The sequence below is a fragment of the Physella acuta genome, unplaced genomic scaffold (genome assembly GCF_028476545.2).
Source record: "Physella acuta isolate Inbredline_101_S28 unplaced genomic scaffold, ASM2847654v3 ptg000970l, whole genome shotgun sequence".
Taxonomy (NCBI): Eukaryota; Metazoa; Mollusca; class Gastropoda; family Physidae; genus Physella; species Physella acuta.
The window spans coordinates 106665-121858 of NW_026732487.1; the positions used below are offsets into that span (position 1 = coordinate 106665).

The 15194-nt window shown below is 44.3% G+C and overlaps 1 protein-coding gene across 1 annotated transcript in view; it reads right to left on the reverse strand.

Annotated features, from left to right (window-relative positions):
• Positions 1 to 13456, reverse strand: part of LOC131954057 (transient receptor potential cation channel subfamily A member 1) — a 29595-nt gene extending 16139 nt beyond the window's left edge. Inside the window, exons 1-11 of the mRNA XM_059317557.1 lie at positions 13288 to 13456; positions 12398 to 12601; positions 11300 to 11472; positions 8940 to 9104; positions 5758 to 5872; positions 4769 to 4935; positions 2635 to 2719; positions 2243 to 2302; positions 1341 to 1436; positions 1033 to 1103; positions 358 to 634 (exon numbers count right to left, since the gene is read on the reverse strand). Of these exons, the coding sequence (XP_059173540.1) occupies positions 358 to 634; positions 1033 to 1103; positions 1341 to 1436; positions 2243 to 2302; positions 2635 to 2719; positions 4769 to 4935; positions 5758 to 5872; positions 8940 to 9104; positions 11300 to 11472; positions 12398 to 12601; positions 13288 to 13419 (1545 nt within the window). The 5' untranslated portion in view covers positions 13420 to 13456. The remainder of the gene's footprint in view (positions 1 to 357; positions 635 to 1032; positions 1104 to 1340; positions 1437 to 2242; positions 2303 to 2634; positions 2720 to 4768; positions 4936 to 5757; positions 5873 to 8939; positions 9105 to 11299; positions 11473 to 12397; positions 12602 to 13287) is intronic.
• Positions 13457 to 15194: the final 1738 nt, after the last annotated feature.

Here is a 15194-nt window from a genome sequence, read left to right on the forward strand (position 1 = left end):
AAACACACACACCAGAAACAAGAAAAAAAAGAAAGGTACCAATTTCGATTATAGAAAAATCGCTTAAATAACACAGGCACGCACGCGGACGCACGCAGAAAGGTTTCAAACTTTTTAAATTTTTTGCATTACTTATCCTCTACACGAGAAAGTAAAAATAGCAAGTAATCTATAACCATATGGTCTACCATACATACAAGCGGCTCTAAAATCTCCTTAATTAATTAATTATCTCAGTCATATCTACCCAAGTCCGTTCAAGTTTAGCATCCCCTAAATGTATTTAACCCTGCTCCAATACACACAGCACAATAAGCGTGTGGCCAAAGCTCACCCCCACAGTGGACACGGACTTACAGGTATCCGAGTTTTCTCGTTATACTCGTCATGGACGATGTCAGCACGGCGCAGGTAAATATAACTGGACTCGTTGTCTTCGTTACCATCGTAGCTGGGCAGCTTCCCCTCCAGAACCTTCTGGACGTTCTGCTGGTAGTTGATGGGCACCGGCCGGAGCACGCGGCCGTCGTAGTGGTCCAGCGGCCGCAGGGAAACAACGATGGACGTCAGACAGCTGAGGAAGGTCGCGTACAGGCTCATCCGCAGTACCGTCAGCAGGATACCGTACTTCATCCTAGGCAAGATGGACATGATTGGAGTGTTAGCAGGAGATGGACATGATTGGAGTGTTAGCAGGAGATGGACATGATTGGAGTGTTAGCAGGAGATGGACATGATTGGAGTGTTAGCAGGAGATGGACATGATTGGAGTGTTAGCAGGAGATGGACATGATTGGAGTGTTAGCAGGAGATGGACATGATTGGAGTGTTAGCAGGAGATGGACATGATTGGAGTGTTAGCAGGAGATGGACATGATTGGAGTGTTAGCAGGAGATGGACATGATTGGAGTGTTAGCAGGAGATGGACATGATTGGAGTGGTATCACCATTTGAGTCTACCACTTGTAGTATCACCATTTGAGTCTACCACTTGTAGTATCACCATTTGAAGCTACGACCAGTGTACTCACCATTTGAGTCTCAGGTACCACAGGGTCAACGGATGAGACAACAAAGCCTCTCTCTTGTATTTGATCATCAGCTAGAGGACAAATCAAGTAGGACATTTGGAGGACAAGAAGCACATATATGACAACTAGAGGACAAAATTCACATTTCCTACACAAAGTGCAGCGCTAACATAGTTTATGTACACTGGATGTGGTATAAACTACATAAAATTTGAATCGGGTTTGTTCTTGCTGCATGCTAGGCTTACCTTTAAAGGGTAGCTGCATGCTAGGCTTACCTTTAAAGGGTAGCTGCATGCTAGGCTTACCTTTAAAGGGAGCAAGATATTGGAAGCGTAGTGTTTAGTTTCTGCGAACTTTTGGTAGCTTTGGTCCAGGTGTAAGTAGGTAAAGTTATAGGTTACCTATAAAAAAAGGTGTAAAGTGACAGGTAAAGTTATAGGTTACCTATAAAAAAAGGTGTAAAGTGACAGGTAAAGTTATAGGTTACCTATAAAAAAAGGTGTAAAGTGACAGTTAGGTAAAGTTATAGGTTACCTATAAAAAAAAGGTGTAAAGTGACAGGTAAAGTTATAGGTTACCTATAAAAAAAAGGTGTAAAGTGACAGGTAAAGTTATAGGTTACCTATAAAAAAAAGGTGTAAAGTGACAGGTAAAGTTATAGGTTACCTATAAAAAAAAGGTGTAAAGTGACAGGTAAAGTTATAGGTTACCTATAAAAAAAAAAGGTGTAAAGTGACAGGTAAAGTTATAGGTTACCTATAAAAAAAAGGTGTAAAGTGACAGGTAAAGTTATAGGTTACCTATAAAAAAAGGTGTAAAGTGACAGGTAAAGTTATAGGTTACCTATAAAAAAAAGGTGTAAAGTGACAGGTAAAGTTATAGGTTACCTATAAAAAAAAGGTGTAAAGTGACAGGTAAAGTTATAGGTTACCTATAAAAAAAAGGTGTAAAGTGACAGTTAGGTAAAGTTATAGGTTACCTATAAAAAAAGGTGTAAAGTGACAGTTAGGTAAAGTTATAGGTTACCTATAAAAAAGGTGTAAAGTGACAGTTAGGTAAAGTTATAGGTTACCTATAAACTATGTGTAAAATTACAGGTAGGTAAAATTATATGTTACCTATATTTGTAAAAATAAAATGCAACCGATTCAATAACTGTAGTAAATAGACTTACTCTGTAAAATGTAAAAAAAAAAAAAAGACTTACTGTGTACAAACTGTCTAATTGGTTCAAGTCACTTCTCTGGATACACTTGTCTAGAACAATCTGTTGATGATAAAGGGAAAGGGGGTGGGGGGGTGTTCTAATTCATGAGTGTCAGACCATTGATAAATCAGGAGGGTCAGTTTGTTGGTATGGAGGGGTCAGTTTGTGGTTGTAGAGGGGTCATTGTGTGGGTGTGGAGGGGTCAGTGTGTGGGTGTGGAGGGGTCAGTGTGGGGGTGTGGAGGGGTCAGTGTGTGGGTGTGGAGGGTCAGTGTGTGGGTGTGTAAGTGGTATGTGGCCAGATCGCGAGACTGCCACTACCCCTATGGTTGTGTAGGGAGGCTTGAGATAACATATACAGAATTGTATGTTGTGTAGAAACAGAAAGCTTACCTTGAAAGCACTGGGTATGTGTTTAATGAACTCAAGGGAGTAGTGACCGCAAACAGCTGACCTGATGTTGAGTAGCTCGGTCCATCTGGTGGCACATTAGACAATTTAACTGTCGTGTAGGGTCAGGCTAACTGTAGGGTCAGGCTAACTGTCGTGTAGGGTCAGGCTAACTGTCGTGTAGGGTCAGGCTAACTGTAGGGTCAGGCTAACTGTAGGGTCAGGCTAACTGTCGTGTAGGGTCAGGCTAACTGTCGTGTAGGGTCAGGCTAACTGTCGTGTAGGGTCAGGCTAACTGTCGTGTAGGGTCAGGCTAACTGTAGGGTCAGGCTAACTGTAGGGTCAGGCTAACTGTCGTGTAGGGTCAGGCTAACTGTAGGGTCAGGCTAACTGTAGGGTCAGGCTAACTGTCGTGTAGGGTCAGGCTAACTGTCGTGTAGGGTCAGGCTAACTGTCGTGTAGGGTCAGGCTAACTGTCGTGTAGGGTCAGGCTAACTGTCGTGTAGGGTCAGGCTAACTGTCGTGTAGGGTCAGGCTAACTGTCGTGTAGGGTCAGACTAACTGTAGGGTCAGGCTAACTGTCGTGTAGGGTCAGGCTAACTGTAGGGTCAGGCTAACTGTCGTGTAGGGTCAGGCTAACTGTAGGGTCAGGCTAACTGTAGGGTCAGGCTAACTGTCGTGTAGGGTCAGGCTAACTGTCGTGTAGGGTCAGGCTAACTGTCGTGTAGGGTCAGGCTAACTGTAGGGTCAGGCTAACTGTCGTGTAGGGTCAGACTAACTGTAGGGTCAGGCTAACTGTAGGGTCAGGCTAACTGTCGTGTAGGGTCAGGCTAACTGTCGTGTAGGGTCAGGCTAACTGTAGGGTCAGGCTAACTGTAGGGTCAGGCTAACTGTCGTGTAGGGTCAGGCTAACTGTAGGGTCAGGCTAACTGTCGTGTAGGGTCAGGCTAACTGTAGGGTCAGGCTAACTGTCGTGTAGGGTCAGGCTAACTGTCGTGTAGGGTCAGGCTAACTGTAGGGTCAGGCTAACTGTCGTGTAGGGTCAGACTAACTGTAGGGTCAGGCTAACTGTGGTGTAGGGTCAGGCTAACTGTAGGGTCAGGCTAACTGTCGTGTAGGGTCAGGCTAACTGTAGGGTCAGGCTAACTGTCGTGTAGGGTCAGGCTAACTGTAGGGTCAGGCTAACTGTAGGGTCAGGCTAACTGTCGTGTAGGGTCAGGCTAACTGTCGTGTAGGGTCAGGCTAACTGTCGTGTAGGGTCAGGCTAACTGTCGTGTAGGGTCAGGCTAACTGTAGGGTCAGGCTAACTGTCGTGTAGGGTCAGGCTAACTGTCGTGTAGGGTCAGGCTAACTGTCGTGTAGGGTCAGGCTAACTGTAGGGTCAGGCTAACTGTCGTGTAGGGTCAGGCTAACTGTAGGGTCAGGCTAACTGTAGGGTCAGGCTAACTGTCGTGTAGGGTCAGGCTAACTGTCGTGTAGGGTCAGGCTAACTGTCGTGTAGGGTCAGGCTAACTGTAGGGTCAGGCTAACTGTAGGGTCAGGCTAACCGTCGTGTAGGGTCAGGCTAACTGTCGTGTAGGGTCAGGCTAACTGTAGGGTCAGGCTAACTGTCGTGTAGGGTCAGGCTAACTGTCGTTTAGGGTCAGGCTAACTGTCGTGTAGGGTCAGGCTAACTGTAGGGTCAGGCTAACTGTCGTGTAGGGTCAGGCTAACTGTCGTGTAGGGTCAGGCTAACTGTCGTGTAGGGTCAGGCTAACTGTAGGGTCAGGCTAACTGTCGTGTAGGGTCAGGCTAACTGTCGTGTAGGGTCAGGCTAACTGTAGGGTCAGGCTAACTGTCGTGTAGGGTCAGGCTAACTGTAGGGTCAGGCTAACTGTCGTGTAGGGTCAGGCTAACTGTAGGGTCAGGCTAACTGTAGGGTCAGGCTAACTGTCGTGTAGGGTCAGGCTAACTGTCGTGTAGGGTCAGGCTAACTGTCGTGTAGGGCCAGGCTAACTGTCGTGTAGGGTCAGGCTAACTGTCGTGTAGTGGCTAACTGTCGTGTAGGGTCAGGCTAACTGTCGTGTAGTGGCTAACTGTCGTGTAGTGGCTAACTGTCGTGTAGGTTCAGGCTAACTGTCGTGTAGGGTTAGATTGCCTCTCATGTCGAACGATCCCTTCGGCCACATCGACGCAGCGGTTGGTGATGGCGTCGTCTAAGAACGTGTACTGACCGTCGTTGGAGACGACCAGAGCGTCGTTAGAGAGAAGCATGGCCACAATTTTGGCGTTGTTGTTCCTGGCAGCCAGGTGGAGGGCCGTGTCCTGGCAGGAAGTGTAGGTCAAGGACGTTATGTAAGGCGGGCACAAGGTCAATGACGTTATGTAAGGCGGGCACAAGGTCAAGGACGTTATGAAAGGCGGGCACAAGGTCAAGGACGTTATGTAAGGCGGGCACAAGGTCAAGGACGTTATGTGAGGCGGGCACAAGGTCAAGAACGTTATGTAAGGCGGACACAAGGTCAAGGACGTTATGTAAGGCGGGCACAAGGTTAAGGACGTTATGTAAGGCGGACACAAGGTCAAGGACGTTATGTAAGGCGGGCACAAGGTCAAGGACGTTATGTTAGTTTATAGTCTGAATGTTAAATCTTATCCGATTAGAAAGATTCTTGTCATCAGAAAATATACAAGCCGTCGCCCATACAGGGCGTTAAACCCCAACTCTGTGTTTGTTAAGCTTTCATGGCGTTAAATCCTCGTCAAACACTTTGTGTTTGACCCTCACCCCGAGACGGCGTTAAACCATCACATAAAGGCCGCGTTAAATTCCTAAACTGAAATAAGGTTAACCACCTCACACGACAACCAAGTTAAACCCCCACACGACAACCAAGTTAAACCCTCACACGACAACCAAGTTAAACCCTCACACCACAACCAAGTTAAACCCTCACACCACAACCAAGTTAAACCCTCAAACCACAACCAAGTTAAACCCTCACACGACAACCAAGTTAACCTCATACTACAACCAAGTTAAACCCTCACACCACAACCAAGTTAAACCCTCACACCACAACCAAGTTAAACCCTCACACCACAACCAAATTAAACCCTCAATACAAGAAGTCGTTAAAAACTCACCCCGACATTGTTTTGAGCATTGAGCACCGAGCCCCACACGTGGAGCAGATTCTCAGCACATATCAGGTTCCCAGCAGCCGCGGCGTAGTGGAGGGGGGTGTTGCCGTCTTTGTCTCTGGTACAGAGATGACGTCACTTTAATACCACCATGATACCTATACCTGTCGCCACCCCCCCCCCCCCCCCAACTAACATTAACAAGTTAGGTTATCCAGTATGTCATCTAGTAACAAATCCCCACGTAATCCATTTCTGAACTAGTCCTTACAAATATCCCCAAATTTCTGAACTATCTACAACAGTAGTTCCCAACCTTTTTCGAGTGGCGACCCCCTTTTATAAAAATTAAGTGACCCGCGACCCCCATAGAATTAAAAAGACGAAATTAGTATGGAAATTAATAAGCACTAAAATAACATTTTCTAGATCTAGTAGACTTTCAATATGAACTACTCTTGATAACTGTTTTAATACCCTGAGTAAAATTGCATACTATTCACTAAACATTCGCGAATAAATTTTTTTTTAAGAATTTTTTTTTGTTAACGCTAACCTATGTCATTATCATTTTCTTAATTTTGTTTTTAATCGAAAAATAGTGTTGAAAATCTATTCTCGAAAAGTCAATCAATTTTACTTTGGGTATGAATGGTGAATACTACACCAAAATTGAGTGTGGATTTTTTTATCTTACGCGGAATCATTCTACAAATCAAATAATTGTAATTCATCGTGAATGCTGGCAACATCGAGGGAAGAAGAGAATGGGTAATGCGTCAATGCAGATTCTTTTTTTTCAGCTCAGATAAATAGCGCTGCAGTTCGTTTTCAATAGATTCAAGATGCCCAGAAATTTCTTCTTTCAAAATTTTAATTATCTCACAATTAGATTCATCTACCACACTGCAGAGTTTCTCAAATTTACAATATTTCCAAGATTTATTTATTTTTTTCGCCGATTTTGCAGCTTTGATAAAAATGCCCCGAGATAATCATGGAAAGTTATAATATTCGTTCATTTTCCCTGAAGCTTCAGGTAATGCTTATCTTGATATTCGAACACATCTGCTAGGTATGATACTCTCTCCAACCACTCTATGTCATTTTAAGTATACCAAAAGGTCTTGTTTCCTTTGCATTTCCAAGAACAATTTGATTTCAGATTTCAATTAAAAAACACGATTCACAACAATTCGTTTGACAGCAAGCGCACTGTAGTGTAGATTAGCAGAACCTCGTGATCTTTATTCAGGTCTTTGCTCAGTTCTTTGAAGGCTCCAGATTTTATATAATTTACCACTTATACTAGCAATGGAGTCTTGATGGCGATTGGTGAGGGCAGTGGTTAGGGAGCTAAATATTTTCTGCTTTCTGAAAGCCCGATTTTGACCTAAACATAGATGGTGCACCATCCGTACAAACCCTCACAGCCGTTTTAACCCATTTTTATTATCCAATTAAAAAAACGTATTTATTTTCTCCATGCTATCTTGACAAAAAAGCAACTCTTCTTTGCTATCATCTGAATGAATAGAGACAAAGACCAGCAACTGAGAACACGAACTCACGTCTGTTGATTTATCAACTTGAAAAGCAAACAATGGTGAAAGCTTGATTTCAATAAAAATGTATTATTTATCATCTACGGACATGTAAAAATTAACTTCACCATCTTCAACAGGCAGCGTTTGATGAGATTTGAAAAGTTCCTGTTCGATCAAGTCTCCGACGTTTGCAACTAGCTTCATACCGACGAAAGAACTCCATATCTTTTTTGGTGTGTTTCGAATGACTCGTCTAAAATGACGTTTTAGTTTTGAAGATTTCATAAACTCGTGACTGAGAACAACTTTGTACAGTACGCTTTGCTTCTTCTCTATTCCCTTTCCAGTGATGTTAATAAAGCCGAATTTAAAAAATTCTTCTAAATATTTATGTTTTGTTTCAAATTACTAAGGTTTAGTATACCAGTTGGCGACCCCCCAGAAAGCCCTTCGCGACCCCCAGGGGGGTCGCGACCCCCAGGTTGGGAACCCGTGATCTACAAATATCCCCAAAGCGTCTAAACTAGTGCATTGAAACAGTGGCGTAGCAAGGTCGGGTGTCACCCAGTGCGGCGCCTAATGGTGACACCCCCCCCCCACACACACACAAAGAAAAAAAAAATGAGTGGTACAAAAATGCAACACACCTGTCTTGTTAAAAAATGTCTGAACGCACCTCTTTATCTGAGGGGTGTTAAAAATGTCCGTCTGAACGCACCTCTTTATCTGAGGGGTGTTAAAAATGTCCGTCTGAACGCACCTCTTTATCTGAGTGGTGTTAAAAATGTCTGAACGCACCTCTTTATATGAGGGGTGTTAAAAATGTCCGTCTGAACGCACCTCTTTATATGAGTTGTGTTAAAAGTGTCTGAACGCACCTCTTTATATGAGGGATGTTAAAAATGTCTGAACGCACCTCTTTATATGAGGGGTGTTAAAAATGCCTGAACGCACCTCTTTATATGAGGGGTGTTAAAAATTTCCGTCTGAGCGCACCTCTTTATATGAGGGGTGTTAAAAATGTCCGTCTGAACGCACCTCTTTATATGAGGGGTGTTAAAAATGTCCGTCTGAACGCACCTCTTTATATGAGGGGTGTTAAATGGCTCTGAACGCACCTCTTTATATGAGGGGTGTTAAAAGGCTCTGAACGCACCTCTTTATATGAGGGGTGTTAAAAGTGTCTGAATGCACCTCTTTGTATGAGGGATGTTAAAAATGCCTGAACGCACCACTTTATATGAGGGGTGTTAAAAATGTCCGTCTGAACGCACCTCTTTATCTGAGGGGTGTTAAAAATGTCTGAACGCACCTCTTTATCTGAGGGGTATTAAAAATGTCCGTCTGAACGCACCTCTTTATTTGAGGGGTGTTAACCGTCTCAACTCACCTCTTTATCTGAGGGGTGTTAAAAATGTCCGTCTGAACGCACCTCTTTATTTGAGGGGTGTTAAAAATGTCCGTCTGAACGCACCTCTTTATTTGAGGGGTGTTAAAAATGTCCGTCTGAACGCACCTCTTTATATGAGGGGTGTTAAAAATGTCCGTCTGAACGCACCTCTTTATATGAGGGGTGTTAAAAATGTCCGCCTGAACGCACCTCTTTATATGAGGGGTGTAAAAAATGTCTGAACGCACCTCTTCATCCGAGCCCCGAGCTTGACCAGCGTGTCCAGAATCTTGACGTGACCGTACCTGGCCGCCAGATGGACGGGGCTCCGACCCCTGCCGTCAATCTCTGAGATGGTCACTCCTCCAGTCGTTCGTTTGAGCATCGCAAGACACACCTTCATACACCCAGCCCTGAAAGGAAACCAACACACTTTCATACTGCCAGCCCTGTAAGGAAACCAACACACCTTCATACACCCAGTAAGGAAACCTTCACACCTTCATACACCCAGCCATGTAAGGAAACCATCACACCTTCATACACCCAGGCCTGTAAGGAAACCATCACACCTTCATACACCCAGCCCTGTAAGGAAACCATCACACACCTTCAAACACCCAGCCCTGTAAGGAAACCATTACACCTTCATACACCCAGTAAGGAAACCTTCACACCTTCATACACCCAGCCCTGTAAGGTAACCATCACACCTTCATACACCCAGCCCAGTAAGGAAACCAACACACCATACACCCAGCCCAGTAAGGAAACCAACACACCATACACCCAGCCCAGTAAGGAAACCAATACACCATACACCCAGCCATGTAAGGAAACCATCACACCTTCATACACCCAGGCCTGTAAGGAAACCATCACACCTTCATACACCCAGCCCTGTAAGGAAACCATCACACCTTCATACACCAAGCCCTGTAAGGAAACCATTACACCTTCATACACCCAGTAAGGAAACCTTCACACCTTCATACACCCAGCCCCGTAAGGTAACCAACACACACCTTCAAACACCCAGCCCTGTAAGGAAACCATTACACCTTCATACACCCAGTAAGGAAACCTTCACACCTTCATACACCCAGCCCTGTAAGGTAACCAACACACCTTCATACACCCAGCCCTGTAAGGTAACCATCACACCTTCATACACCCAGCCCTGTAAGGAAACCTTCACACCTTCATACACCCAGCCCCGTAAGGAAACCATCACACCTTCATACACCCAGCCCTGTAAGGAAACCAACACACCTTCATACACCCAGCCCAGCAAGGAAACCATCACACCTTCATACACCCAGGCCTGTAAGGAAACCATCACACCTTCATACACCCAGTAAGGAAACCTTCACACCTTCATACACCCAGCCCCGTAAGGAAACCATCACACCTTCATACACCCAGCCCTGTAAGGAAACCAACACACCTTCATACACCCAACCCTGTAAGGAAACCTTCACACCTTCATACACCCAGCCCTGTAAGGAAACCTTCACACCTTCATACACCCAGCCCTGTAAGGAAACCTTCACACCTTCATACACCCAGGCCTGTAAGGAAACCATCACACCTTCATACACCCAGTAAGGAAACCTTCACACCTTCATACACCCAGCCCCGTAAAGAAAACCATCACACCTTCATACACCCAGCCCTGTAAGGAAACCAACACACCTTCATACACCCAGCCCTGTAAGGAAACCAACACACACCTTTATACACCCAGCCCTGTAAGGAAACCATCACACCTTCATACACCCAGGCCTGTAAGGAAACCATCACACCTTCATACACCCAACCCTGTAAGGAAACCTTCACACCTTCATACACCCAGCCCTGTAAGGAAACCATTACACCTTCATACACTCAGCAAGGAAACCATCACACCTTCATACACCCAGCCCTGTAAGCAAACCATCACACCTTCATACACCCAGCCCTGTAAGGAAACCATTACACCTTCATACACCCAGCAAGGAAACCATTACACCTTCATACACCCAGCCCTGTAAGGAAACCATCATACCTTCATACACCCAGCCCTGTAAGGAAACCATCACACCTTCATACACCCAGCCCAGTAAGGAAACCAACACACACCTTCATACACCCAGCCCAGTAAGGAAACCAACACACACCTTCATACACCCAGCCCTGTAAGGAAACCATCACACCTTCATACACCCAGGCCTGAAAGGAAACCAACACACACCTTTATACACCCAGCCCTGTAAGGAAACCATTACACCTTCATACACCCAGTAAGGAAACCTTCACACCTTCATACACCCAGCCATATAAGGAAACCAACACACACCTTTATACACCCAGCCCTGTAAGGAAACCAACACACCTTCATACACCCAGCCCTGAAAGGAAACGCTTCAATAATGAGTCAGAACCTGTTGTTGCCTGACTGACTGCCCGAAAGATTCGATCTAGTCGTTGAGTTACTTGGCCAAATTTCAGACTTTATGGCCAAATGTCAGACTTTATGGCCAAATGTCAGACTCACTTTATGGCCAGACGTTAGACTTACCTGATGGCCAGATGTTAGACTTACTTGATGGCCAAATGTCAGACTTACTTGATGGCCAAGTGAAATGGCGAGAGGTTCTCTTTGTTCTTGTATCTCAACTGGGCTCCCAGCTCAAACAGAATGGGTACAGCACTGGTCAGGCCCAGCTCAGCGGCGTGGTGGAGCGGCGTGTAGCCACCCGTGTCCTTGGCGTTCACGATCAGGTTCAGGTTGGGGATATTCTGGGCAAGGGATAGTCGTTTTATAAACGTTGAGGTTGGGGATATTCTGGGCATGGGATAGTCGTTTTATAAACGTTGAGGTTGGGGATATTCTGGGCATGGGATAGTCGTTTTATAAACGTTGGGTTGGGGATATTATGGGCAAGGGATATTCGTTTTATAAACGTTGGGTTGGGGATATTATGGGCAAGGGATAGTCGTTTTATAAACGTTGAGGTTGGGGATATTCTGGGCATGGGATAGTCGTTTTATAAACGTTGGGTTGGGGATATTCTGGGCATGGGATAGTCGTTTTATAACATTGGGGTTGGGGATATTCTGGGCATGGGATAGTCGTTTTATAACATTGGGGTTGGGGATATTCTGGGCAAGGGATAGTCGTTTTATAAACGTTGGGGTTGGGGATATTCTGGGCAAGGGATAGTCGTTTTATAAACGTTGGGGTTGGGGATATTCTGGGCAAGGGATAGTCGTTTTATAAACGTTGGGGTTGGGGATATTCTGGGCATGGGATAGTCGTTTTATAAACGTTGGTAAATATTGAGGCTGGGGATATTCTGGGCAAGGGATAGTCGTTTTATAAATATGAGAATAAAAGAGTTGAAGAGATTTTGATTTTTTTCATGATACTCTACCTAGAGCTGCGCGATCGAATAGTAGAGCATACTAGAGATATTTTGTCTGAGATCAATTGTCCATGGTATCATTTGTCCTGATATACTTTGACATGGTATCTTTTGTCCGTGAGATCTTTTGTCCTTGAGATCATTTGTCCTGAGATCATTTGTCCGTGAGATATTTTGTCTGAGATATTTTGTCTGAGATATTTTGTCTGAAATATTTTGTCTGAGATAATTTGTCCTGAGATCATTTGTCCTGTCACCAATGACAACATCCCCTCAAATTCTCACACGGTACAAGTTACCTTAATGACGTCCAGGAGGTACTTGAGATTTATGTTCTGAAGAATCAGGTGGTGTAGAAAGTTGCGATGGTCCGGGCCAGTTATTGCAGGATTTGCCCCTCGTTTTAACAGGATTCGAACACACTCGAGGGAGCCTTGTGAAGCCGCCAGAACCAACGGTGTTTGGCCTGCCTTATCGACCACGTCTATGTCGACTTTCTGGGACTAATACAATTTGACAATATAAAAACTCTAGTACATTGGAATGAAAGGTCTTCTTCACATAAAAACTAGAGTAGCTTTACGACTCACCCGAAAGGTCATCTATTTATCGAATAGTTTGACAAATAAAATAAATTAATCGCACAAGAGAAATGAGATGTTTTTTTATCAAATCGATCAATCTACTTCAGATAAAAGACTTTCTTCGTGTGTCACTCAAGAACTAAAGTATGTATTTTATAAAGTCGATAAACCTACTTGGGACGGACCTGGGTGATGAGGTGGACCTAACCACTGACCTGGGGAATGAGGTGGACCTAACCACTGACCTGGCTGATGAGGTGGACCTAACCACTGGCTGATGAGGTGGACCTAACCACTGACCTGGCTGATGAGGTGGACCTAACCACTGGCTGATGAGGTGGACCTAACCACTGACCTGGCTGATGAGGTGGACCTAACCACTGGCTGATGAGGTGGACCTAACCACTGACCTTGCTGATGAGGTGGACCTAACCACTGACCTGGCTGATGAGGTGGACCTAACCACTGGCTGATGAGGTGGACCTAACCACTGACATGGCTGATGAGGTGGACCTAACCACTGGCTGATGAGGTGGACCTAACCACTGACCTGCCTGATGAGGTGGACCTAACCACTGGCTGATGAGGTGGACCTAACCACTGACCTGGCTGACGAAGTACTCCATGATCTCAAAGCGGTTGTACACTGCCGCACAGTGCAACGGAGTCCGGCCCTTGTTGTCGCGACGGACCTTCTTTACGTCCAACTGAGCTATCTGGTGCATGACCTTGATCATGGCCAGGTGACCTTGGTAGGCCGCAGAGTGCAGTGGGTTTAGGCTAGTATCATGTATCTGTAACAGATCAGAAGAAAGGAATAAACATGATTCTAAAACGAAAGTAAGGTTGGAAGAGAGGGATACAGGTTATTCTGAAATGAAAGCAATTCACCTACCCTAAACCCACTCCCTACATTTTTTCTATCAAATGGCGTCAAACTAAAACAAGTATTAAGTTAATAAAAAAAAAACTATGTGTTTTTATCGTTCTATATTTAGCAAATATTCGTCCCAATGCCACACCCCCCCCCCCCCCCCCCCCCCACTATTGGAATCGAGTGGTCTCTAGTTTTAAGTGAAATTAAATCTAATTAATTATTTGTTAATTAGAAAAAAAAAGTTCGCCTTGATGATACTACTGACCGTATTCTACCCCCCCCCTTTATCTGTCAGTTGGTACTAAATTCATCAAGTCATGAATAAGCAAAAGTATATTTACCATCAACACGTCAATGTCGGCTCCAAATTTTAACAGTACTTTTAAACTCTGCAAGACATTTGAGGTCAAGAACTGTAACTTCTGATATGCCCTACAGATGTTTTCTAATTTGTGACAGAGTTGTATGTTGTATCATGTTTGTTGGATGTTGTATCTGTTGGGTGGTATATATGTTCTATTGAATGGTGTATGTCTGTTGCATGGTGCATCATGACTGATGGAAGGTGTACTGGATGGTGTATCATGTCTGTTGGATGGTGTATCATGTCTGTTGGATGGTGTATCATGCCTGTTGGATGGTGTATCATGTCTGTTGGATGGTGTATCATGCCTGTTGGATGGTGTATCATGTCTGTTGGATGGTGGCAAGCTTAAAGATATATTTAACTTTAACCTGTACATTTTAAAATATTCTTTCCCAGAGGATCTCTCCTTTATTGTTGACAAAGGAACTCTTCATCTATGCTAACCAGTGGACTCTTTATTTTATTTGGTACGGGACCCATCATTATATTTGATACGGGGACCCATCATTATATTTGGTACGGGGACCCATCATTATATTTGATACGGGGACCCATCATTATATTTGATACGGGGACCCATCATTATATTTGATACGGGACCCATCATTATATTTGATACGGGGACCCATCATTATATTTGATACGGGGACCCATCATTATATTTGATACGGGACCCATCATTATATTTGATACGGGGACCCATCATTATATTTGATACGGGGACCCATCATTATATTTGATACGGGGACCCATCATTATATTTGGTACGGGACCCATCATTATATTTGATACGGGACCCATCATTATATTTGATACGGGACCCATCATTATATTTGATACGGGGACCCATCATTATATTTGATACGGGGACCCATCATTATATTTGATACGGGGACCCATCATTATATTTGATACGGGGACCCATCATTATATTTGATACGGGACCCATCATTATATTTGATACGGGACTCATCATTATATTTGGTACGGGGACCCATCATTATATTTGATACGGGACCCATCATTATATTTGATACGGGGACCCATCATTATATTTGATACGGGGACCCATCATTATATTTGATACGGGACCCATCATTATATTTGATACGGGGACCCACATTATATTTGATACGGGGACCCACATTATATTTGATACGGGACCCATCATTATACTTGACACGGTGGGCCTATCATTATATTTGATACGGGACCCATCATTATATTTGATACGGGGACCCATCATTATATTTGATACGGGGACCCAT